This window comes from Penicillium paradoxum (assembly GCF_028828445.1).
Source record: "Penicillium paradoxum strain IBT 22861 chromosome Unknown utg000002l_segment0_segment0, whole genome shotgun sequence".
In the NCBI taxonomy this organism is placed as follows: domain Eukaryota; kingdom Fungi; phylum Ascomycota; class Eurotiomycetes; order Eurotiales; family Aspergillaceae; genus Penicillium; species Penicillium paradoxum.
In genome coordinates this window covers 3,748,943-3,773,469 of record NW_026643180.1, presented here as the reverse complement: position 1 = coordinate 3,773,469, position 24,527 = coordinate 3,748,943, and the positions used below count along the sequence as shown (strand labels likewise).

Here is a 24,527-nt window from a genome sequence, read left to right as displayed (position 1 = left end):
GGAGAGGGAGCTATTTATATGCTGTGTGACAAATAGAAATCGAATTACTTCGAACATATAGCCCAACGAGTGATCGAACTTAGAGGTCCTTGATGGCCTAGAGGGTTCGGGGAAAGCTAGGTAAATAGTCATTGACATAAATCTAGTATTCATAGAAAAGACATTGTTATCTATCCCGTAAGGAAAGAGGAGCCTAACTACAGGAAATCGGCCAAAGAGATTGAAGTGAACATTATAATCCCGTTATTATTTGTACATATAGCGTGAGAATTGTCGTCTAGATCTTAGAATTCGTCTATCACCTTTGATACGTTAAGTGTAATATGCTAGTTACCTCTTATGTATAACCATGAATCATGAATGGCACCTGAATGTGCCTTTGTGAGATGTAGGTTGTGGCACGTACGGTGTAATCAAATGCCATGTGGAGAGCCAGGGCGAGTCTGATCAGCTTGTTGATCGTTTGCCGGTGAAACGTGAGAAACTCTGAGTAACATCATTGTTCGGGCTGGTATTCGTATTGCTTGTCTTTGCTTCTTTCACAGACTGTCGGCGCCAGAGGCTGCCATGGTAATCAAGTGAAGAGACCTTGGGAAAGAGCTCCAATAATAGACTGGACCTCAATTCCATACCCCGCCCCGGACATTAGCCCCCATGACCCCACAGGTGAAATGTGCACAGTGATTTATTATGTGAAGGGCAGTGCGTATAAGAGTGACCCATGTGATGATCGTAAATACCCGGCCAATAGATGATCCTTGCCAAGGGATACATTACCCCTGTATACGCAGGGGAATGCGTGTAGAGTATCGCTTGGCAAGGGCCCTGGTAGCCCTGGGGAATGAGATCTGCTGGTGCGCGTAGTTACCGAGGTCCTGGACCTCAGTATCAAGGGTATGGCGGAAATAAGGCAAGAAAGGGCAGTTCGCGGAAATAAGGCTTAATATCGGAGAAATTCCTGCCTGAATTTGGAGGCCGAGAAAAGAGCGAAAGTGCCGCTGTCCCGCATGTCAAAGTGGCGAGTCCTCGGCAACGAGCCAATTTGCCCAATTGGGAAACGATACCCGGTCTAGCCACGGATCCGGTGTTTTGGCGCCAATCAGATCACTTTGTTTGTAAGCGTGGAGTTGAGTCAGCCGCCCCACCGGGGCAGATTCATTTTACCTGTGGTTCCGCCCGTTTTTTTGATCTTATATCTGTACATCTCCCTGAGTGCGTGGAGATCCGTCTTTTTCTTCAATTCAATTCAATCATGGAGGCTCTTTTGCAGCAGTCTCGGGCTATGTGTCCTTTCCTCAAGCGCACCTCCCCCACTACACTCCGCACTCTCTCCACTGCTACTCGTCCCAGCACGAGCCCCGGAGGCGGCACCATGTCCAACCTGCAGACCATTGCCCGCCGCTGCCCCGTCATGAGCAAGGCTCTGGCCGTGCAGAGTGCTCGCCTCAGTGGCACTAAGCGCTTCACCTCGTGCGCCGCCGGAGTCGCCGGAATTCAACCTTTGCGGGTTCCCACTGGCAAGCGGTCATTGCACACCACCGGAGGCCACCCTGCCAGTATTGCCTCTGGCGGTTATGAGAAGAACGAGCGAGGTAAATTGAGTTCGTGAGGCTCGAGATTTTGAGTTGTATCTAATTCGATCACAGTGAACCCCAACTTGGCCAATGCGCTTCGCTCGTCTCCGGCCGCTGCCCACGCTGCAGTCCGCGGTCCCCGTCCGGAAGCCCCTGCCAACGGCAAGTTCAACTACGATGGATTCTACGGCGAGGAATTGGAGAAGAAGCACAAGGATAAGTCCTACCGCTATTTCAACAACATCAACCGTCTCGCCAAGGAGTTCCCCCGGCCCACACTGCCTCTGCCGAGGAGCGCGTGACCGTCTGGTGCTCAAATGACTACCTCGGCATGGGCCGCAACCCACACGTTTTGAACTCGATGCACAAGACTTTGGATACTTACGGAGCTGGTGCAGGCGGTACCCGCAATATTTCGGGTCACAACCAGCACGCCGTCGCTTTGGAAGATACACTCGCCAAGTTGCATGGAAAGGAGGCTTCATTGGTCTTCAGTTCCTGCTTTGTGGCTAACGATGCTACCCTGGCCACACTGGGCAGTAAGATGCCCGACTGTGTTATCCTCTCGGATAGCCTCAACCACGCCTCGATGATTCAGGGTATTCGCCACTCTGGCGCAAAGAAGATGGTCTTCAAGCACAATGATATGGAAGACCTCGAAGCCAAATTGGCCTCATTACCACTTGGAACCCCCAAGATTATCGCCTTTGAATCTGTTTACAGTATGTGCGGATCCATTGCGCCCATTGAAAAGATTTGTGATCTCGCCGACAAGTATGGTGCCATCACCTTCCTGGATGAAGTCCATGCCGTTGGAATGTATGGCCCACACGGAGCTGGAGTTGCTGAGCATCTCGATTATGATATCTACGCCTCCCAAGATACAGCTTCCCCCCAAAGCACTAAGGGCACAGTCCAGGACCGGATCGATATTATCACCGGAACCTTGGGTAAGGCCTACGGCTGTGTTGGTGGATACATTGCGGGTTCAGCAGCCATGGTTGACACCATCCGCTCCCTCGCTCCCGGTTTCATCTTCACAACCTCACTCCCACCAGCGACCATGGCTGGCGCCGATACTGCTATCCAGTACCAGGCCCAGGAACCCCGTGATCGTGTCCTGCAGCAACTGCACACCCGCGCAGTGAAGACCGCTCTTAAGGATTTGGATATCCCCGTCATCCCTAACCCCTCTCACATCGTCCCTCTTCTTGTCGGCGATGCCGAGCTGGCCAAGAAGGCCTCCGACAAGCTCCTCGAAGAGCACGACATCTACGTGCAGGCCATTAACTACCCCACCGTTCCCCGCGGCGAGGAGCGTCTGCGCATCACCCCTACCCCCGGCCACGTGAAGCACCTGCGCGATCACCTCGTGCAGGCCGTCCAGGCCGTTTGGAACGACCTCGGCCTCAAGCGCACCAGCGATTGGCAGAGCCAGGGCGGTTTCGTCGGTGTTGGCGTTGAAGGCGCCGAGGCCGCCAACCTGCCCATCTGGGAAGACGCCCAGCTGGGTCTGCAAGCTGGCGAGACCCTCGAGGGTGCTGTTGCCCGCGAGTTCCACGCCGCCGCTGCCGAGACTACCACGCCGCTTTTGAAGGCCGCTACCCCTCTGACCGAGAAGGCTCACTCTGGAATGGACTCCACTCCTATCAGTGCGGTCGCCTAAGTTAGTTTATAGCCTGCTCTCGGCTTCTTTGGGGTAATCCCTGCATTATTCCCGTCCAATCCTTTTCAAATAATATTTTCTGCGGATATAAGACATACTATAACATATGCATCCGTCATACCAACATATCTACTTCTTGGTCCATACCGTTTCTTGTATCTGCAGCAGCAATAACTTAAACATCTCTTTCCTTAGATTTAGACGTCCCTGCTCTTGGATATACTGCTTGTATCTACTGTGATTGGGTGTCCTTGATTGAGCCTAAGTGGATCAAGTTTGAATGAACAAAGTTGAAGTGGATTTCATTTCTTTGGTTTCTTGTAATTTCACTTAACTCTATTGCCTCCTAGTTTCTATGTCTACTTGTTTATATTCATATCTCACATATAGACCACCTGCAGTTGTGGTGGATATATATCCACAAAGTGGGTATTTCGTGTGAAGATAACTCATGCTAGCTCATGATCGAACTATATATATGTACCTAGGTAAGGTTACTATGCCACTAAGCTTGAGCTTTGGCTTTAAGCTTAAATATCGTACCAGGGTCTCTCATCGGAGCGATCTTGTTATCATATACTTAACGCCAACACTGAAGAAGAACAATCCAAACCCTAAGACAGACTACTTCAACTCAACACAAAACCAAATAAAGAGACCAAGTAAATTCTTTTGGCTATGTAACATTCTCTCATTGATATAGAGACAGGTAAAAATGACAATTTTGAAACACACAAAGCGCCATATATTCCATGAAGGAGCGAAACCCGACAAGAGTCTAACTCAAGACCAAGTTCATCTCCAGAAACCAAACAAAAAAAAGAAAATCACAGACTATCTCCGACCACCACGGCTAACCTTGGGGAACTCAACGGGGACCCTCAAACGAGCCACACGACGAGCATGCGCCTCAGCACGTCCGCCCTTGATATTCCACTTCGCGAACTCCGTCTCGCGCGGCTTGTCAATCCGACAACCCAGCTCGCGGAAGTACTGGTGAATAGTATTCGGGTCCAGACGCAGATCGTCACGCAGATCGGAGGGATCTGTTGCGAGCTCATTGGGCGCATTGCCACCGAGCGAGCTGGAGCCGCCGTCACGCGCAGGCTGAGGGGGGATGTGCAGCGAGAGCGCGCAGATAGTCGTGTGCAGGAGGGTGAGGTCGTTCTTCGAGACGAAGCCGCCGCTAGGCGCGAAGCGGCGACGCACGGCGTCGATGACAGTCTCCGGGAGGAGGTCGGTCTTTGAGTCGCCTGCGGCGGCGGCGGCAGCGGCAGCGGCAGCACCGACCTTGGCGGAGCCGGTGGTGTTGGAGAGGATGCGGCGGAGGTCTTCGCGGGGAGGGAGACGCTTGCTGCCTGGGCCGCCGCCCTTGGCGTTTGCGCCCATGCTCTTGAGGCAGCGGCCGAATTCGATGAGCAGTTGGATGAAGCGCAGGACTTGCAGGTGGGTCATGTTGTCGGAGTTGGCGACTGGGCCGACGCGGTTGGAGACGTAGCGGGAGACGGTGGTCACGCCGAGGCCGGCGTCGACTTGGGATTTCCATTCGTCGACGCCGTTGAGCTGGCTCAGGGTTGAGTGGCTGCCTGGGACGAGGGTCTCGATTGTATAGACGTCGGAGGGGTGCGAGACGGTCAGGTTGGGGGTTGGGAGGGGCTTGGCGGCTTGCACTTCGGCTTGCGTGGCGAGGGCCTTTGCGAGGCCGGAGGCGGTGTTGGTGGGCAGCGAGGAGATGAGGGCTGCGCCGGCTTGGGGGACGGCGCCGGCGGGGGCGTTGGAGAGCTGGGCGTTCTCGGCCATGGATTGAACGGCCTTGCGGGATTGTTTTGTGCCGAAGGTGTTGGTTAGGGCTGTGCGTTGGGCGCGCATGGTGTTCTGGTGCTGGTTGTTAGTATCTGTATGTAGATAGAATTGGAGGGGTGGAAAACATACCAGCTCATCTTCTGAGTCTTCTGCTTCAGCTCTGCGGCTTCTGACTGCGCCTCGGAATGTTGCCCGTCGCACCTCCACGACCTTCCATGTCTTTTGCTCTGGGTCCACAACTGCGACGTAGTGCTTGACTTGGGAGTCAGTGTCGTCTCCTGTGCCTTCACGGCCGACGAAGTCCATCTTGGGGTGGCCTGAGGACTGCAGCAGCATCTCTGAAGAGACAATGCCTGGGTTCCGGGTTGCCGCCGCAGATTTGGAGACATTGGCGCGGCTCTTGATATATGGGTTCCAGCGGAGAGATACAGAGCTCTGAAGACCGGGAGTGTCGGCTGAGGTGAACAAAATCAATTAGCGGCTGTTCATATCCTGTAGAAAAAGCTTTGCACTCACCAATTACCGGTGCAAGCTCGCTCTTATCTTCAACAACGCTGGCGGCCAGCGGGGGCAGCATCTGCAGAGCGGGCTTCTTGCTCGGACGGTCATTGTCCGAGGCGCGCTTGCGCTTGTGATCTGTTTTATTTGACGGCATTATGGCGTTAGAGGCGAGCGACACTGGATTGTAGCTCTTAAGAATTGGCTTCAGCGCGGTGAAATAAAATGTCTCGACTTGTCTGGCAGAAAATTTTACGATCGGAGACAGGGCAGGCGGTGAGTATATGGCCTCCGCGCACAAAAAGAATATTGACGTACATGCAGCATCAAGCTAAAGATCGCAAATGAAGATATACAGAGGCAGCTTTCCAGGCAGATTTGCATGTGGAAGTTGAGCTGCGCGCTACGATTTACGTTTACTGAGTCGAGAAAAATGTTGCACTCATCAAGTCATCGATTCATCTGTAGTAGCTAAACGAAGACCTCCGAGTTATTCCATGGATTTGTTAAACTCCCGGAAGGAACCTCTCCATAAACTTTTGACCAGCCCGAAGGAAGGACGTAAAGATATGAAAATTGACCAGTCATCCCTATGCCGTGCTCAAAGACCGATGGGTTACAGCGGCCTTCCAACATCCACCTGAACACATGAGCCCCTCCGAGTGATAACCATGCATGACATCAGACCGTAGACGTGAATGAATCCGAGGTGTTGGAATGTGGGTAGACTGTTGTTGTAACAGCGGATTCCGTCGTTCGGTCTGCGACTTCTTCTGAATGATAGGTCGGAAGTCTTGTCCGTGCAGGTAACTCGTTGGATTGAGGGGCGTGTCACGAAAAAACGAAAGTCGCATCGCGTCGTCAAGTATCGTATTCAGCGTTCAAACATGAGCTCCGACATGGAGAGCTGAGATGGAGGGGGGCGAGTAGTTTATTTGCTGATTGGGATGTTAGAATTGCGATTCCCCGGATTAGAAGCTCGATGGCCTTCTTTTGACCATCGGCGCACAGTTGAGGTCACTTACGATCTGGCGCGCATCTTTCTGCGCTTGCGCTTGAGACGACGAACGCGCTTCTTTCTCCACTTAGCTCTCATCTTCAAACTGTTGGGTGGTTAGTGCATGGCTCTCCGGAGGTTTTAAGGAGCTTGGGCGAAGTTACTCACGATTTCGAGGATGAAATAGAGATAGTAGAAAGAAAGACAAAGAATGGCGGCCCGAGACGCATTTACGTATGGTGCGGCTGACTCAGCCGCTCTCGCTTAGGCCCCACACGTGACGCCCCAAGCTTCCACGAGTGACGACACACGACCATCCCCAATTAGGCAATTCGATAGGGTTTCACTCCATAGAAAGTGTTTGGGCTTGCAAACTATTTGAAGATGATTTATGTCATCTCTATATGATGCAGGGCAATAACGTTAGTCCAATTGAACTATTCACGAGAATAGCCATCTCATTACTATCAATTTCATTATGTATCTTGTAACTAAGATCCCAAATTAAGAGATGCACCTTTTTTGACGCCAATGGCTCTCACCATAGCCACAGACCCTCATATGTTCCATTAAAGAAATATATCCAAAGCTTCGTCACTCATAGACCGTTGCCAAAAGCAGAACGCGAGATCTGAAGCAACAAAACAGGTAAAAATCCACACAAAAAGTATCTATCCAATCTGGCGATCTTCTCAGTACGTGTACCGATACGTGGGCGCCAAATCGCCGAGATATTCCTTTTCTTCCTCGGGAATCGTGGCAGGGTCAACTGGGGCATTGTCACGCTGTTTGTTTTGCATCCAAAGAGCTGCCATGTACACTGTACACGCCAGAGCAGAGAGACACACGAATGAGACACAGATAATGTAGCCGGTTCGGTAATCTGTGACGCCATTCTTCTTAACGAATGAATAAGTAGAGATAATTCCACCGATATTACCGAAGCCCACCTGCCACGCGGTGCCCACGCTGCGTCGATGATGGCCGCCCAAATTCATGGCAAACCAGCATACAATGACGGGCATGGCGCTATAACATCCAGCGGTGAGTAGGAAAAGCGCACCATACTGGGCATTGGTATTGTCGTGAATGGTTAGGAGCATGATAAATCCGACAAGCGCGATCCCCATCGGTATCAATGTGAAAATGAATCTGTGTCGCAATTTATCGGAGCAGTAGGCGACTACCATTGACAAGCCGAATGCCGCGGCCCAGGGAGGAATGGAATATAGCTGGGTCATGATCGGACTGTAGCCGTAGCTCTGGATAATGGTTGGGGCGAAGTAGGCATATCCTGTATGAGAGAGTGAGTGATAGCTCGGAGGAAAATGAAAAACAGCAAGTGATATACATACCATAAGCTGGAACAATTAAGCCGAAGTACATGAACCCGCCGATAAAGACCTTGTCTGGGGAAGGTCAGCATACTGCAATTAATCCCAAGGGTGACATGCTTGTTATACTCACAGTCCTTGAATACACCCAGCACCTCGCGCTTGCCCATGCGAAGGTTGGAGGCAGAGTTACCAACGTCCTTCGCCAACTTGGCGCGCATGTACGTGCGCTCTTCCTCATTCAGCCACTTCACGTCCTCGGGGAAATCAGCGATGAAGAAGAACAGGATGATCGCAGCGACACTGGTCAGGATGCCCTCAATGATAAACACCCAGCGCCAGCCCCTGTAACCGCCCAAGCCATCCATCTTTGCGAGTCCACTGGCAAGCAGACCACCGAAGGCACCGGCCAGACTGGTGGAGCTGAAGAAAAAACTGAAACGCTTTTGAGCCTCAGAGCGCGTGTACCACATGCCCAATAGATAGAAGCCTGGCGATCAATGTTAAACGAGATCGTGGACTCTTTCGCCATTTTGAACTTACATCCAGGGAACATGCCCGTCTCGAAGACACCCAAAAGAATCGGGTGGCCATCAGTCCACCCCAGTTTTGTACCAGACCCTGGAAGAGCAGCACCAGACCAAACATGAACATGCATGCTGACACTAAATCGAAAACATCAATGATCGGTCCATATTAGATTGGCACTAAATTGCGCCCGATGTACAACAAAACCAAAAGTTAAACACTTACACCAGACATGAGGCTTCAACTTCTTCAGCAAAATATTCGAGGGGATTTCGAAAATGATATAAGGAACAAAGAAAATCGTGAGCGCAGTGTTGTATTTTGTGCCTTCAACGATGTCCAAGTCCTCCTTGAGTCCAAGGATAGCAGCATTGCTAATATTAACCCTGCGCGTTGAAATGATGTCAGGTTTAAAGTGCAACACCAAAAGTCACAGCAGCCAATGCTTACCGATCCAAGAATGCAAGCAGATACAAGATGCACAGACATGGCACAATATGCCAGTCGACCTTAGCCATCAATTTGCGCTCGGTGGTGTTCGTGAGAGGAGGCAGATCGAAATCTGTCTGGGGATCGGTCTGGCTTTCGCCATTGTCGATCGGCCCTTTGGTTTCTGGGAAGGGTTCTGCACGCGGAGACCGAATTGTCAGCACAGAATTTTGGACGACAATGTGCTGACACAAGTGCGTTTACTGGGCCAGGAAGAAAAGGAAAAACGAAATCCGGGGTAAGCTTTGAGGAACATACCTGAGACTCCCATGATGGAATGTGGTCGCGCGAAAACTGCGCAGCTCTATGGATAGGATCGGAGGAAATCGAAAGAAGAACGCAGCAGCGAGGATGGGCGGAAAGGGTCCTTTTTGAGCTCGGATTCCAAAGCGCAGATCTCCGATTACAGGGATGCGCGTGGGGTGTAACCGAGGCTTTACTTCAGTTAGGTGAGATGACCGGGATTGCGGAGTAGAAGCATTAGCGACCAGGAGGCCGAAGCCCAAAGTGAGTAATAGATAATAAGCTTGGCGACTCCTCCCCGGGGTTGTACTCCGTAGAAGAATTTGAGTCATGGTGAACGCGGCCTATCACGGACTATCAAATCCAGGGCCGATCTCGGCCTATAGCGCGAAGGATCCATCATGCATCTAACCGCGCTTTAAACTTCCCTCCAAGTGCTTATTCCCTTTTGGGGGCTAAAATCCAACTCGTCTTTGACATCCCTTGGGCAAATCTTATGATTTACCCATGAAACTTTCAAGGGAAGTCATAAATAAAAAGAAGATCGCGAACCCCGACTTCCCCGCAAAACCAGCAGGGCACTCAGGGTTCTGGTCCACCCGCCCGAAGCCAATGGCGGGCCCTTCCTTAATTACCTAATTATCCACCAGCACAGGCCTGGGCACTCATCTTGGCGTCTTGGCGTCTTGGGTGGGGTTCCATTTCCCGTTGATATTCTCAGGGCTGATGTGCTTATGCTTGGATTTTGACAGTTAGCACATGGAAAAAATTCCTGTACTCAGGCTTAAATGCACGGGTTGAGTCGTGTGGAGCCCACCTAGATACTTGATATACCATTCCATCGTCCCTGAAGTTAGGGAAAACTGAGTTGGAACAGGAGACATATGGGCAAACAATGCGTGAGACATCGAAGGGGAAAGTGTGGACACCCATTACGGAGTACGCCGTACCTCCGATAGAATACCCGACCCTACCAAGAATGCAGGCCTCAGGCAGCGAGGCAGTCAGGCATCCTATATCGGGTGTCAACCCTACACTGTCAATGCATTAGAGACTATTTAACCAGAAAGATTATAGAAAATAGCAATCTCAGAAGCCAAGCAAAAAGCTTGTTTTTGGAAAAAGAGCACTGATAGTGGAACGGACTGGCTAAAATATATATACCTACAGAGAACTCTGTAATTGAACATGTTGTGCTTTTTTGCTTCTATGAAAGCCAATCTGTTTTGGAAAGATGAGGCTGGATAGAAATGTTGAATGGCGAACCTCATTTTGTTGTACGAATTACTCCGTATTCCATAAAGCCGATTTATTTGCCTTGCCATGCAAAATGGCGACTATTGATTCTGAACTGGCCTGTCTAGGTATATCCCTGTCTAGCGTGGGAGGATCGATACGATGTGGGCCATTTCTAACAAAGAACTGCTAGAAATCATGCGCCACAGAGTGAAATGGTGGAGATTTGGATGAGAATGGTGGTTATATCGAGCCTTGGATCAGGCTGAAATTTGGGAGAACAAAGAATCTTGCACAGATTCACTCTGGTACAGCGTATATAGTCTAGGATTTCCAGTCACATCTCCAATGGTTCCAAAGGCCGCCTTATGCTCTGTACCGCGCACAGCCCTCCAATTTGTTTGCTCTCTTAGTTTCAATTGTCCCTTCTGTCTTGCTTACCAAAATTTATTCTTGTCACTTTAATCACTTACTCTTTGAATCCTTTAGATGCTCTTCTTTACGCCATCGGAGCGAGTGGTGGTACCTTGGCCCCAAAACCCTAAATCAGCCTTGAATATACTGCCTGTCCTGTTTTGATTTCATTATCAGTACCGTTATGAGCCTAAGAAGGGTTAAGAGACAGATTTCTACATATGCTTTTACTCGTCGTGGGTCCTACATCATCTTTCTGGTCCTCATATGGTTCCTCTTCTATCACCTTCCAAGTCCTCCATCCACCAAAAACAATGACCGTGCGGACCGACCACCACCAAAGCATCGAATAGAGAGCACAGCGCGGTTTATATACCGTTCTCCCTTTCGACAGAACCCTGACATTGAATATGAAAGCCACTTATCGAATGCCCTTCAGAGGATTGAACGGGATGTATTAGCGAGCAACCAGCAAAATACAACATCAGAACATAAAATATGGCAGATAGCCAAAGATGAAGAGCACAGGGGAACTGATTCTGCAGAATTTGAACAGGAAAATAATCAGTGGATGTATACTGTAAGTTCTTTTTCACCGGATACCAGCTTGCTCGACTTCGACTAAGCAGAATCGCAAAGTTGGTCACAGATGAAAAGGCCATGGAGTTCGTGACTACCGAGCTTTCCACCATCCCTGACATCGCGACCGTATACAAATCCTACCCCCACAATGTCCTCCGAGCAGACCTCCTTAGATACCTGCTTCTCTGGTACTACGGAGGCTTCTATGCAGACATCGATGTCTTCCCCGCTCGATCCATCAACAAATGTCCAGCACTGGAGCCCTTCTTCGCGCCCACAAACGACGGACCCCCTGACGTATCACTTGTGATTGGAATCGAGGTCGATGAACCGTACGCCTCACCAAAATTCATGCAGGACTGGCATTGGACAAGAAGTTATGGTCTGATACAGTACACAATGTATGCGCCGCGACGATTCAGCCCGCTTCTTCGAGAAACAATCGTCCGGGTCTTAGCACACACCAAGCAATACAACAAACGTCATAGCAGTCTCTTCTCCAGTCTGGCCTATGACGAGAAAACCATTTTAGGAGTCACAGGACCTGACGTCTTCACTGATGCCATTCTCGACTCACTGTCCTCTTCCCTTCCTTCGACGCACCCGCTCATTGAAAAGTCAGTTAAGGCGGATACGGGTATAGGCGATCTCGTCTCCCCTGTGACTAAAGAGGTAGAAAAACGGGTCACATGGGCACCTTTCCATAGGCTCCATGACCTTGTCTGTATTCAGGCTGGCGAGGCTGACCCCAAGGCACCAATGGGGGGAGTTTGTGTGTTGCCGATTAGCGTGTGGGGGAATGGGCAGAGGCATAGCCAGGCAGGAGGATTTGGTGATCCCCATGCGTGTATAAATCACCGATTCGGACGGACGTGGAAAAAGGGGTGGTGGGAGTACATCTTTGGGTAGGCTTCAAATCTGAATTCATGTCGGCAAATAGAGAACTTGGCCACAGGTTGGGAAAAATGAGCCTTTTCTTGATCGATGTAATTATTTCTTTCGATGAATCCCTTGGCCCCTAAGCTAAAAGTAGGAGAAACGTAAAGGCTCTTTCGATTTGCAATGAAACAAGTTACTGGGAAATTGAAAATACGACAAAGGTCGATAACTACTGGTTTAATGACTTAATCGGTGTACAGAGCACCGTACATAAACCAAAATAGAGCTTCCGATAAACCCAGTCTGTTCGAGAGATACTTAGAAATTCACTGAAAAGACAGACCTCAATTTCGTCAATTCCCTACCCTTCCTTCCGTCAAGCAATCATTTATAACACTGGCAACCTTCTTTCTGAGGGTTCTGGCAACGCGCCTGATCGGCAGAGCAACCTCCGCAGAAATAACATCCATCGGGAGGATAGCAATTGCCTTCTCCAATAACACAGCTTCCATGGTGACCCACACATTTGGTGCAAGCATTGGTGTCTCGTACCTCGAGACTTCTGGCCTAAAAGTGGAAGAAATATTAGAATAACTACTGTTCCTCGTGATGGGGCTACTTCGTCAATGTACCTGGATCAAACTTTGCTATAGGGAGGTCAGCGTCTTGCGAACGAGCCTTAAGAGAAAGAAGACTCACCGGCTCTCCAATCATCATATCACCACCGAAGTTGTGAACTTCAAGCTCGACGCCATTGGCGGCAAAAATGCCACTTCCTGCTGCCGAGGCTCTGGCAATGAACAGGGCGACAAAGGCAGTGCCTTGGAGGAACTTCATTTTGGAAGCTGGAATCAAATAGTAAGGCTGAGTGTGATACAGTCGGTGCGTGGTGTTGAGGTAAAGAGTTGAAGATGGAATTGTATGATGGTGCCGCTGGGTCTTCTTATATCCCAAAACTATCTACATACTACTCCGTACTATACTACATCATCTTTTCTACTTCCTATCGCCAAGGCTTGGAAGTCTAGCATTGCGATCCTTCTACCGAGTACGGAGTACTCTGTAGGTGCGTTGGTCATACTCTTGCCTTGGCATAGTACGGGTACCGGGAGCTATGATAGACACGAATAGACCCAGCGAGCCTTACACTTTACCCAAAGCAGACGACTTGTCTCGGGATACTGTATCTGTATGTGTTTCTTAATAGCTCCTTTTAACATCCTGCAGTACTCCCCGTGTTCCATTGGTCGTGATTTACCTGCATGGAGTACTCCGTATGTCGATGCTGTTTCTATTACGTCGACTACAGAATTCCGGCTCATTCCGATCCTCCACCCAAATTGAAAACCAGCCTAGATGTTTGATGCAAGGTCCCTTTGATCCTTCAGAATATGGGGGTCTTTAACATATTTGAATGATCCCGAGTTTATGGAGTAGACTGCTGACAGGTAGCTGAAACTGACTCGAAGCGTCCGCAACCAATAACCCAAATTATCAACCTTGGGCGGCCCAGGAAAATTGTAGGATGACTTGAGTACGGAGTACAAATGTCAGATAGCATAATTCTGAAAATGCTGTCGCTTTGTTCTTACGTTGATCCCAAACTCTAAAAAGGTCTGATCACTATAACTGGACCAAGTCAGGTACAAAAAAAAGACGCCACAAGCCACCAAATAGCACTAGAGATGATCTGCAAGAATCATAACGAGTCAAGATCCTAGGGCTGAGAAAATAAGGCCAAGACCGTAGTTTGCATGCAAGATGCAGCCTGATTGAAAAGTGACACTCCAGCCTGACACAAAAACAGACATTGGACGGGCTAGCCATGTGAGCTGATAGCCCAAACAGCGGATACCTGCATCTACGGCGTAAATGAGGGAATTACGCAGGATACCGCGTTCGGTATCCTCGAAGTGATAGGACAGAGCCTCAATACCCCGCGTTTGCACGGCGTTGTCAAGCCAGTCTGTTTTGAAACTTGACGTGGCTACTTCGTAAACATGCTTTGGTGCAGCGGATATCACGATTTTCGTGGGGTTGATCTTAGCTCGATATCAGGGGTTTGTCTGGGGCCTACATGACTCAGACCGCTGGATTTTATAAGGTATTGGGTAATGAGGTCTGTGAAAAAATTGTAGCAAGATCGCGATGCACTCAAAGGTGTAGCTCGCAGCGAAGCTAGAATTCCATCATCGAAAACCTCGAATCCAACGCCCCTGAGGTCAGTCAGCGAGAGGGACGTAACAGAACACTTGCATTGATTTATTGATGTCAGTAGGTATGGACTCCACGGGAACGTTTGGGGGAGGAGGAGGGCTTGTAATTCAAAAACCTGGAAGTAGATACTCGGGTTCTGACGTTGTTAACTTGGTACTCAGTCTGGAGTCGAAAACAAAGCGAGGTAAAATACCCAGCAATGTTACGTGATGTGAGTGAAGACGGGATTCCATGCTCAAAAAGAAGGGGCATTTGGTATCATGGAAAAAATAGAGGGCTTCCTACAAGGTCATTCAATGGGCTCATCATGGTCTTGAAAAGCAGCGAGTGCGGTCTGCCTGATCTTGAAGTCTTGACAGTTCACTCCCTCACAATATCCTACAACGAGTCTAGCCTTGAGAGTTTCGAAATCCACGGTAAACTCCTAAGTAATTAGATTGGGCCCACGCCCAGGCGAGCTAGAAAGCTTATGCCAGTTAAAAATGCCAAGAAATCCATGTGAAACTTTATATTCACCCGGCACATTCACAAGAGAAAGGCCTAGATCCTCGCACCCCGCACACATCAATGGTACCAAGTGACAGAAAGTTGCTGATTTGGGGAGCGGTGTCACTCATTGACTCATTGAGCAGTTGCTGCAGCGTGGTCCTCGATATTGCCGAAAGAGGTTTTTGCCATCGGCAACACCTAAGCAGAGACTGGTGAGCCTGTGGATGGACATTGAGGTCGCTTGATACATCACTGAAAGAATAAAAATGGAATCCGAGTGCGCTAAGCCAGTAATTTGGTCGAACATGATTGGGGAGAACCTGTAGTTGACTCTCAAGTTAGAGGATGATACGGGCAAACCACTTGAAGATAAGTTTGAAAGAATCAGCGCGTTGTACAAAGAGAGCAATAAAAACAATAGTGAAAATCTTGAATTGGAAAGAGTGGAGAGATGGAAAGTATTAAGAGAGAGGAAAGAAGGATGGAAGAATGGAAGGGAAGGTTGAGATGAATCATAATCGTGGAGTCAAAGAAGCGATAGATGAATAGCTCAAGAAGAGAAGGAGCCGGGGAGAAAAGCAGCGAGCAGGGTTGGGATCGATAAACAAAAGAGGCAAAGATGAATAGCTTCAAGTAGCAAAAAAATCCCCATTAACCAGGCCGTGACTGGACCTCAGGTAACACCCGCACTCTCGACTTCCTGGGGAGGCCCTAGTTAGCCTAGGTTGTCTTCGTCCTGACGGTCTTCAGTGTTTCCACCTACTAACCACTCGTAAAGGACCTAGATCCAGGGATTCCCGTCATGAGTGTATCAAGCCGTACGGGGTGTTTCTCCGGCACCCCCCTATGCGCCTCACCTGGGAGATTATCACATAGGGGTCGTCCGGTGGTAGCTTCGTGTTTGACCACTAGGCTACCAGGGGGGCTGGCTGAAGGTACATATCTTGTTGGGTTGATATAGGATCAAAGGCTCTACGGCAAAGTCGCTCAGAAAATTAAAGCCTCAATTTGAGAACCTTCCAAGAGTCACACGAACTTCAAATTTGGTATATAGCGTCTTGACAGAGGTATGTTCCCGTATGTCAATTATCGAGATATTTGAGGACTCGATGGTGGTGGATGATATGCGTTCTTATCGGAGGATACTTCAATCTTGAGTCCAGATTTGAAGCCATCCAAACTTCCATTTCGGGAAGGAGCGACCAGCGGATGGGAGCCTGATCCCAAAAGGTCCTCAAAGGCTCGGGATCGAGTCGCGCCTCGGATGGATATCTATTTTATTCGACACATGTTAAATTCTGGTCTTTTCGATCATCATTCACCACTGTTGATACGAAATTATCATGCATACCTCTATGCCGATCACTTGAGCAATGATATTTCAATCAGCCTTGAGATTGATGTACCAAAAAACGGCAGTCAAGGCTTCCAAGTCTGTCATTTCAATATTCCGGCGTTTAACTAGGGCACTTCCGACTTCAGTACTAGGATATGGCTCATGTAGGTACTGCATTGCCTCCATGGCTTAGAAGACGGTCCTCCATGCTGGTGGTCCGAATTATCCGAAGATAGTTCAGCTTACCCTCAAGGTCTTCTCTACATTGCCGATCAACTATCTACATAGGTAATTTGCATCGATAGCACCAATGTGCTGATCAGGTACCGTGGGTTTGACTGGAACCCCCGGGCCGGCCTTCAAACCTCAAGCCGAAGGGAGCTTTCTGTGAATTGGCATATCGGGAACATAGGGCAAAAGGAAGAAATAACAGGTTATAAGCCTAGACTACCCCCAAGCAGACACGACAAAGTACTTTGCAGTCTGGTTGGTATAAAGTGAATTAGGATAGGTACCGGAATTTGTCAGACTACGCCGAAGCTCCGGCCTCGGATAATCCCAGTCAGAACGTTTTGCATATCATAACGCATTTTGAGATTCGTTACAAAAACTCAGTAAATTAGAATGGACATAGTATTCAAGTGTCTAGGTGTCCAGATGATCATGTTGGACTAAACATCGCCATGTGCGCTTGGCATCAAGATCATTTCAACGCCGGCCCCGGGAAAGGATCCCGATGAGATAACCAATATCTCACCTCAGCGCTTTACAATGCAAAATGAGTGGAACCTGAAGCAGGATTCATTCGAGAAAAAAGTGGGAATATCAAAAGATGCAGGCTGTTATTTGCCGCTGAAAACAAGCCACCGTCTAAGCTTATGACGTCAACGTGCTGGGAACAGGCCTGGGAGAGTTATAAACCCTCCGTCGCCGCTGAACCAGTTTTGCTGCTTTAAACTTCCTCTTCGAAAAGAATTTTCTTGAACCTGTGCCCATATACATCATGGGTGGCCATACATTCCCCGTCGATCTCAAGCAGTTTAAGCAGCTTAGACTGGATCCCAAGACTTCGAAGCTGTCCGCCGAACAGAAGAGCGATCTGTTACACAATATCAATATCTTCAGAGATGCTATCATTGCATTCACAGCAACCGGTGCGGCCCGTGGTGTATCAGGCCACACTGGAGGCCCGTTCGATACTGCCCCCGAAGTATGTATCCTGCTCGCTATCATGAAGGCCAACCCCAACAGATGGGTCGATGCTATGTACGATGAAGCCGGTCACCGAGTCGCCACACAATACCTGTTGGCTGCACTAGACGGAGAAATTGAGCCCGATCACCTATTAAATTACCGTGCCGCCGACTCCCACCTTCCAGGCCACCCTGAGCTTGGCTTCACACCTGGCGTTAAGTTCAGCTCTGGCCGTCTCGGTCACATGTGGGGCATGGTCAATGGTATTGCCATGGCCAACAGACATAAGAATGTTGTCTTATTAGGATCCGATGGATCTCAGCAAGAAGGAAATGACGCCGAGGCTGCGCGGATCGCTGTCGCCAACAAGCTGAACGTCAAGCTCTTCGTCGATAACAACGATGTTACAATCACCGGACATCCCTCGGAATATCTCGGTGGATATGAGGTTGCCCGTACACTCGATGGACATGGCCTGAAGGTCGTTCACGCTGAGGGTGAGAATGTCGACTCCCTATACGGAGCTATGTGCGAAGTTATCAACTATGATGGCCCTGCCGCTGTTGTGGTGGACCGCAGAATGGCCGCTGGCATTGAGGGAATTGAGGGCGAGTGCCATGCGCACGATGTCATTGCCGTGGATATTGCTCGCAAATATCTCACCAAACGTGGATATAGTGAGAAGCAGCTTGCTTTCTACGATGAGATCAAGCCTCGCTCAAACCCCCACACATACAAGGGATCGACCAAGGAGAAGGGCGCGAACCGCACTATTTTCGGTGATGCTGTGAACGGCATCCTTGATAAATTGAGCAAGGAGGAGGCTAAGCGTCGCGTTATGGTCATCGACTCCGACTTGGCAGGTTCTACTGGCCTCAAGGCTATCGGTGCCAAGCACCCTGAGTCATTTGTAGCATCTGGTGTCATGGAGCGCGGCAATTTCTCCGCTGCTGCTGGTTTCGGATTTGGTAGCAACGGGGAGCGCCAAGGTATATTCTCTACCTTCTCTGTCTTTCTAGAGATGTGTGTGTCCGAGATCACCATGGCCCGGTTGAACGACTGCACCGTTTTGTCGCACTTCTCTCACAGTGGTGTCGATGAGATGGCCGACAATACCTGCCACTTCGGTCTGAACCATTTCTTCGCTGATAACGGGCTAATGAATGCCGCAAGCACTGCGTTGTACTTCCCTGCCGATGGTGAGCAGATGAAGGCCGTCGTCAACAAGGTTTTCTGGGACAAGGGCATGCGCTTCATCTTCTCCACTCGTTCCAAGCTCCCCTACATCTTGAAGGAGGGTACCGACCAGAAGCTCTTCGGCGAGGGCTATAAGTTCGTTCCTGGCAAGGAAGAAATCATTCGCAAGGGCTCCGCCGGCTATATCGTTTCGTACGGTGACATGCTATACCGCTCGCTTGATGCCGTCGAAAACCTGCGCACAGAGGGTCTTGATGTCGGCCTGATTAACAAGCCCACCCTCAATGTGGTTGATGAGGAGACTATCAAGATCTATGGCTCTTCGCCATTCGTTTTGGTCGTCGAGTCAATTGCGCAGAAGACTGGTCTCGGCTCTCGCATTGGTACCCACCTCCTCGAGCGCAGCTTTACACCCAAGTTCAAGTCGATTGGTGCTATCAAGGAGGGCTGCGGCGGCCTGTACGAGCAAGTGAATGCTCAAGGCCTTGGACCAAGCGATATTATCGCTGCGGTGAAGGAGGTTTCTGGAAGATAAATCCGCACCGATGTCTAAAATGTAACGAACTTTTCATGTAATAAATTTTAGTATGCGTTACTTTATTTCTTCACATATGCCCAACATTATCAAAGCCAAGACCTCATCTGGAGCTCTCAGAAAATTCCGCTCCTTCCCAATGCGAGATCGCGGCGATTGACGTGATATTGAGCTCCACTGCGCCCCCACGTATTCCCCACAACCATAATCCCTAGCCCAACGCCGATTGGTCGAACGTAATTAAGGGCAGTCTTGGCAGATGCAGCTAGTCGCAATTAGGAACTAGAGCTGTGAAGCTCACAAGCACGCCATAATCCTAGCTGATTCGAATTGAGTCAATGCGACATGCAGCAAGCGATCGGTGATAAGATTTACTCAAGCAAAAAACACTATAAATTGTCGCATTGCCCGCTTAGCGTGTAAAAATCTTATTCGCTTTGTGGCTTGATTCAAGGTTATATCCCTGCAGCTTTTCAGCCACAGAAACGCCATAATGGCTGAACGCGATTCTATCTCGGCATCGTCCGACGCAACCCAAATTGAAAAGCGAGTATGGTATCGCAGCACTCTCTTCAATGCCTGTGTTATTGGAGGTGTTGGCTTCACGGCTCCGGGCCTGTGGAATGCTATGAATGCCCTCGGTGCTGGTGGCGCGCAGGAGCCGTATTTGATTAATGCGGCCAATGCGCTCGTTTTTGGTCTGAGTATGTTTCAGATGACTGCACTGCTATTTTTCCCTTGCGATAGATCTCTAACTTGTTTTTCAGTGGGCATTTTGTGTCTTTTTGGTGGTCCGATTGCCAACCGGATTGGCTTGAGATGGACTCTTATGCTCGGTGCTGTGGGATATCCGTTATATTCGTACGTGGCATGATGTTGAGCTGATAATGGTTGTGATGGGAGCTGACTTATATGTGCAGCGCTGCCTTGTACACGAACAATCGCTATGTGAGTTTTCCGCGGGAAAATGATCCGCGCAGCTCAGGGGCAAAGACTTACCCGAATTTAGGGAAACGTGTGGTTTGTCTTGCTTGGATCAGTATTCTGTGGCTTATCGTGAGTATCCGGCAATGCAAATGGAAAATAGGAACATCGACTAACTTCCACAGTGCTGGTCTTTTCTGGGCTTCTGAGGGTGCCGTGGCACTGGGATATCCCGAGCCAGCAAAGCGAGGCAAATATATGAAGTGAGTCATAATCAAATATGGGACACATTTCATGGACTATATGGCTGATCTGAGAAGCATCTGGCTTTGGTTCCGTACAGGTGGCCCCTTGGTGGGAGGTGCTATTGTTCTTGGCCTGAACAGGTATGTTGAATGCAATGATATACCATAATCACCCTTAGCTGACAGTTACAAAGTGCCGGTGCTGCCCATGCCAAGGGAAAGGTCGGATCGGGTAAGTTGATCCAGTCCAGTATGAAAAGCCATGAACCAGTGCTTACACACGACAGAGACATATCTCATTTTCGTCGCCCTTCAATGTCTTTCCGTTCCTATCGCCTACTTCCTCACGCCACCTGACAAGGTCCAGCGCACTGATGGAAGCAAAGTCCAAATTGTTCTTCAGGACTCATGGCGTGCTGAGATGGGCGAGCTGTGGAAGGTCTGCAAGCGCAAGGAGGTAGGACTTATCACATTGATACAACCAAGCTCGCTAGTACATGTGGCTGACGTTCCTAGATTCTCTTGCTGATGCCTGTCTTCTGGGCCGCATACTTCAACATGTACACCGGAAGTAAGCGTTGATCCCCCTCCACTGCACCACTTGCAATTATTGACTAGTTTATCTAGATTTCAAGACATACTACTTCGGTGTGCGCGCTCGCGCTCTGATGGGCTTTGTCAGTATGTATAACATTCCCTGGGCGCAATCCTTTGCCAGCACTAACCAGGACCAAAGCCTACTTCGCCACTCTTCTCGCCTCTACGATCATCAGTAAATTCCTTGACTGGCGCAGAATTCCTATCAGGAACAGACTTAAGTACAGGTACGAAGCTCCAGAAAATAAAGAAAAAATACAATATAACCGGACTAACAATCTCATTATAGCTTCTTCTACGTGATCGTCATCCACATCATCACCTGGGTCTACGCCTGGGTCATTCAGGCAAAATATGCCAAGAACCCCCCGATTCTCGACTGGGCCGACAAAGGCTTTGTTGAAGGATTCTTCGTTGTTCTGCTCTGGGGTGAGTCATGCATACTATTCATGATCGCGAAACAGTGCTAACCCAGTGTCTATCAGAATTCGCCCAGCAATCATTGCAGAACTTCCTTTACTACCTTCTCTCTACCATGACCGACAACATCTCTGAGCTCTGTGAGTCGCACCCAAATTTGAACGGGGTTAACAGCCTACTGACGCCATATAGCCCGTCTGTCTGGTATCCTCCGTGGCCAAGAGAGTTTCTCACAGGCTGTCTCATATGGTCTGAACAGCCGAAAGTGGCACGCTGGACGAGTGCCCATGGCAGTTAATACTATCCTTCTGGGTAAGTGATACACCTTCCATCTGATCACATTAGAGCAAATTGCTAATATACCTTCTAGGTCTTGCGGTGGCACCCACCTGGCTTGTCGTCAAGGATCACGTTCCCATCGAGCACAGTAAAGAGGCTGCTGAGATGCCTCAAGCTCAGGATGAGGAACAGAACAAGGAGACATATGCTATCTCCGAGGCGATTGTCAAGAACTAATTGGAATGGGAGTTGTATGCCCGGACAAACACTAAAATAATATAGATATGGAAATAGACGTGGCTATGGCTTGATGCATTGATGAAAGCCATTTGAACAAAATAATTCATGAATCAATGAGACGATGAGGGTCTTCTGCATACCATTACCGTATCATATATCTCAAACTAGAATAACCCCTTCATCGCCCTCCCTTTCTTCGCGTGCCTTTCGCTCCGCACGACTCTCGCTAGCGGGATCAAAATAAGCTTTAAGGAGTTAGTATAGTATTCAGTCTTGTGAAGGAATCGGTATTGATACTCACGTTTCTCCCCGAAAACAGTCGTCCGAATACCCCTTCTAGGCCCCTTGTAGCTACCGGGTATAACTCGATGGAGCGTACACCTACTGGATCGTCAGCTCATCTCAACAATCATACCAAAAGAAAATCCAATTACCGATTGTCCCACATAGCAACACTGCCAACGGCCCACTTCCACCGAACGTAATGGTCGTCACCGGAGTGGATATGATATGCCAAGAAATCCAGAACCTTGTCTATGGAGACCTCAGCGCCAAACAAACTGATCCACAGGGATAATCCACGTACCAGATTCAACTTTCTTGAGTTCCGCAAATCCAGTCACAAATCCAGGGTTGATATTGAGTGCTTTGAGCTTCGTGACTGGGTGCGTGCGCACTGCTGGGTGGTGGGTATCAATAGGAGGACGGTTGGGACCGGTACCCCATAGATCGATGATAGTGTCATCTACTCAATCAGTCATGTCCACTGGGAGTGGTGAGGATTTGAGAAAAACAAACATTGCAGTCGTGATGTGTGCACGGCATGAAGACCATCGAGGAAGCGTTTATATGCGTTGCTTAAGGCATCATAGAGACCATATTGGGAGACCTAGACATTTAGTTTAGAACACTCGAGTGTAACTTCTGTGGTTCTCTTACCCAGGCTGTGTCGCCACCGACTTCGGGGTGTTCTTCCATTCTTAGGAGCGAGTAGGATGGTGCTATTGGTTATTAGAACAAGCCCGCCAGGGCGTGCCTGGATACTTACGATTGATTTCGAAAGATGTATCGGCGTGGAAGTCTCCGCTTGGCTACGATCGTAGAACTTTGGATCAGAATATTTGGTTTAGGTACTTTTTGGCATAGACTTACCCAAGGCGTGTAGTTGAGAATTTCGCGATGGTCTTCGCGGCTGCCGTTGATATTCACGAACTATATATGCTGCATTAGATGGCAACCAGCCAAATATGTCATTGGATGGTCGGAAAGAACAGGGAAATATCTAGATGTCTTTCCCGATGGTTTCTGTGAGGGTAGTGTACCTTTTGATCCTAAGGAATATCAGCTCATTATGATCGGCCTAGAACTGGTCATCCTATTCGTGAACTTACTTTCTGAGCTGGATGTCTATCCAAGATGCCTATTGAATCGAAATATCAACCAATGTCGTGAGTAAAAATCTCCATACAATCTCACCATAGTGTTCGAACAATTTAACCTGCTTCTCAGTAGTAAGATCTTGATCCCGGAAAAACACAACTCCCCGTTCATTAACAAGCAAAGCCAACTCATCTAGCTGAGTCTCATTGAGCTGGAATAATTGAACATTCTCGAGAACAGTCCCAATAGACTCCGTCAAGTCAACCCGCCTAGCGACAGAAAACAATGCCTTCTTCTCTGGATCGGCGAAAAGGGCCCGGTCTTTAGGCGGAATAAATGTCTCGCGGAGTGGCTCCGGGGGAATATGATTCTTGATTTTGTCGTTGAAATGCGGATGGAGGGTAATGGGGAACCCCGAGTCGGCGGAAATATGGTTGCGGGATTCGAGACGAGCCATTGTTTGCAGGATAGTTTTAGTTACTATCGTGAGTAGTAGTAATGACCTGGGATCTGTCTTTATTTGTTTGTTTCATGTCGCCTTTGTATCCCGTTGAGCTCATATTTGGCTTCGATTGCGTCAAGGTGCCATATGGACACGTGCTTCCGAGTCCAATTAGCCGCCGACCTAGGACCTCTATATTGTGACGTCTTCCCAGATTCAATGTCGTGTGTATGAGAAGGATGCACGCAATTCTCTGCTTATAAATTATCTGATGCGATTCTCAGGGAGGCGGTAACTCGTCCACGCAAATGCCATTTCACAATTGTGGTCCTCCAATTTAATATTAGTCAAGCCGAGAAAGATAAAAGAAATTAATCATATTCATAATCCAATGCTAATGTTGAAGTTTCAAGGACCAGGTGTGTTATCGGATGCATCAGTGCTCTAAGGCTGGAGAGTAGGTGGGTCTCGCCAAGGCATGAGTCGGGCTCACTCGTCGTGAGCTCCAGGTGAACGCAGTACAGAGTACACATGTTGCACATCGTGTATGGAGTCAAGCTTCATGACATGAATGTTATGAATGCTACGAACTAAAGTAAGATACATAAACCATGCAGAAGGAATAATTGTTCAACTAGGAGTCCAGAAATGATTAGGTTGACTGTTAACAGCCCTGGGGGCAAACTAACAAGTGGGCGGTCTACGGAGATTCTGCCATCCAAACAAGTTCCCAAATAGGCAGGCGGTCTAGAATCTTCCAAAACAGAGGTTAAAATGAACTTTAGGGAT

General features: G+C 48.9%; 9 protein-coding genes across 9 annotated transcripts; 5 read left to right on the top strand and 4 right to left on the bottom strand.

Moving 5' to 3' along the window:
* Nucleotides 1-1,252: 1,252 nt before the first annotated feature.
* N7457_001354 (Aminotransferase class I/classII) lies at nt 1,253-1,876 on the top strand (the record flags this gene model as incomplete). Its single annotated transcript, XM_057172400.1, has 2 exons — nt 1,253-1,592; nt 1,647-1,876. The coding sequence occupies 2 exons, from the start codon at nt 1,253-1,255 to the stop codon at nt 1,874-1,876; spliced, it is 570 nt and encodes a 189-aa protein (XP_057036303.1).
* Nucleotides 1,877-1,905: 29 nt separating this feature from the next.
* Nucleotides 1,906-3,240, top strand: hemA (5-aminolevulinic acid synthase HemA; the record flags this gene model as incomplete). Its single annotated transcript, XM_057172399.1, has 1 exon — nt 1,906-3,240. The coding sequence occupies one exon, from the start codon at nt 1,906-1,908 to the stop codon at nt 3,238-3,240; it is 1,335 nt and encodes a 444-aa protein (XP_057036302.1).
* An 834-nt stretch (nt 3,241-4,074) lies between these two features.
* Nucleotides 4,075-5,698, bottom strand: N7457_001352 (DNA-directed RNA polymerase I subunit RPA49; the record flags this gene model as incomplete). Its single annotated transcript, XM_057172398.1, has 3 exons — nt 4,075-5,115; nt 5,173-5,498; nt 5,560-5,698. The coding sequence occupies 3 exons, from the start codon at nt 5,696-5,698 to the stop codon at nt 4,075-4,077; spliced, it is 1,506 nt and encodes a 501-aa protein (XP_057036301.1).
* Nucleotides 5,699-7,230: 1,532 nt separating this feature from the next.
* On the bottom strand, nt 7,231-9,160 carry N7457_001351 (putative MFS transporter; the record flags this gene model as incomplete). Its single annotated transcript, XM_057172397.1, has 7 exons — nt 7,231-7,832; nt 7,894-7,947; nt 8,006-8,362; nt 8,416-8,537; nt 8,628-8,786; nt 8,851-9,025; nt 9,148-9,160. 7 exons carry the CDS (start codon nt 9,158-9,160, stop codon nt 7,231-7,233), a joined length of 1,482 nt encoding a protein of 493 aa, XP_057036300.1.
* A 2,137-nt stretch (nt 9,161-11,297) lies between these two features.
* On the top strand, nt 11,298-12,273 carry N7457_001350 (CAZyme family GT32; the record flags this gene model as incomplete). The annotated part of the gene is made up of 2 exons (XM_057172396.1): nt 11,298-11,362; nt 11,412-12,273. 2 exons carry the CDS (start codon nt 11,298-11,300, stop codon nt 12,271-12,273), a joined length of 927 nt encoding a protein of 308 aa, XP_057036299.1.
* A 354-nt stretch (nt 12,274-12,627) lies between these two features.
* N7457_001349 (uncharacterized protein) lies at nt 12,628-13,080 on the bottom strand (the record flags this gene model as incomplete). Its single annotated transcript, XM_057172395.1, has 3 exons — nt 12,628-12,810; nt 12,876-12,890; nt 12,943-13,080. The coding sequence occupies 3 exons, from the start codon at nt 13,078-13,080 to the stop codon at nt 12,628-12,630; spliced, it is 336 nt and encodes a 111-aa protein (XP_057036298.1).
* Nucleotides 13,081-17,288: 4,208 nt separating this feature from the next.
* N7457_001348 (Transketolase C-terminal/Pyruvate-ferredoxin oxidoreductase domain II) lies at nt 17,289-19,211 on the top strand (the record flags this gene model as incomplete). Its single annotated transcript, XM_057172394.1, has 1 exon — nt 17,289-19,211. The coding sequence occupies one exon, from the start codon at nt 17,289-17,291 to the stop codon at nt 19,209-19,211; it is 1,923 nt and encodes a 640-aa protein (XP_057036297.1).
* A 493-nt stretch (nt 19,212-19,704) lies between these two features.
* Nucleotides 19,705-21,913, top strand: N7457_001347 (uncharacterized protein; the record flags this gene model as incomplete). Its single annotated transcript, XM_057172393.1, has 15 exons — nt 19,705-19,915; nt 19,979-20,072; nt 20,132-20,159; nt 20,221-20,267; nt 20,321-20,398; nt 20,456-20,521; nt 20,575-20,612; nt 20,668-20,837; nt 20,897-20,951; nt 21,008-21,061; nt 21,117-21,204; nt 21,267-21,406; nt 21,463-21,537; nt 21,590-21,709; nt 21,768-21,913. 15 exons carry the CDS (start codon nt 19,705-19,707, stop codon nt 21,911-21,913), a joined length of 1,410 nt encoding a protein of 469 aa, XP_057036296.1.
* Nucleotides 21,914-22,075: 162 nt separating this feature from the next.
* On the bottom strand, nt 22,076-23,753 carry N7457_001346 (TauD/TfdA dioxygenase family protein; the record flags this gene model as incomplete). The annotated part of the gene is made up of 10 exons (XM_057172392.1): nt 22,076-22,161; nt 22,218-22,297; nt 22,351-22,450; nt 22,503-22,661; nt 22,715-22,805; nt 22,856-22,917; nt 22,965-23,007; nt 23,069-23,128; nt 23,308-23,336; nt 23,393-23,753. The coding sequence occupies 10 exons, from the start codon at nt 23,751-23,753 to the stop codon at nt 22,076-22,078; spliced, it is 1,071 nt and encodes a 356-aa protein (XP_057036295.1).
* Between the last annotated feature and the right edge of the window lie 774 nt (nt 23,754-24,527).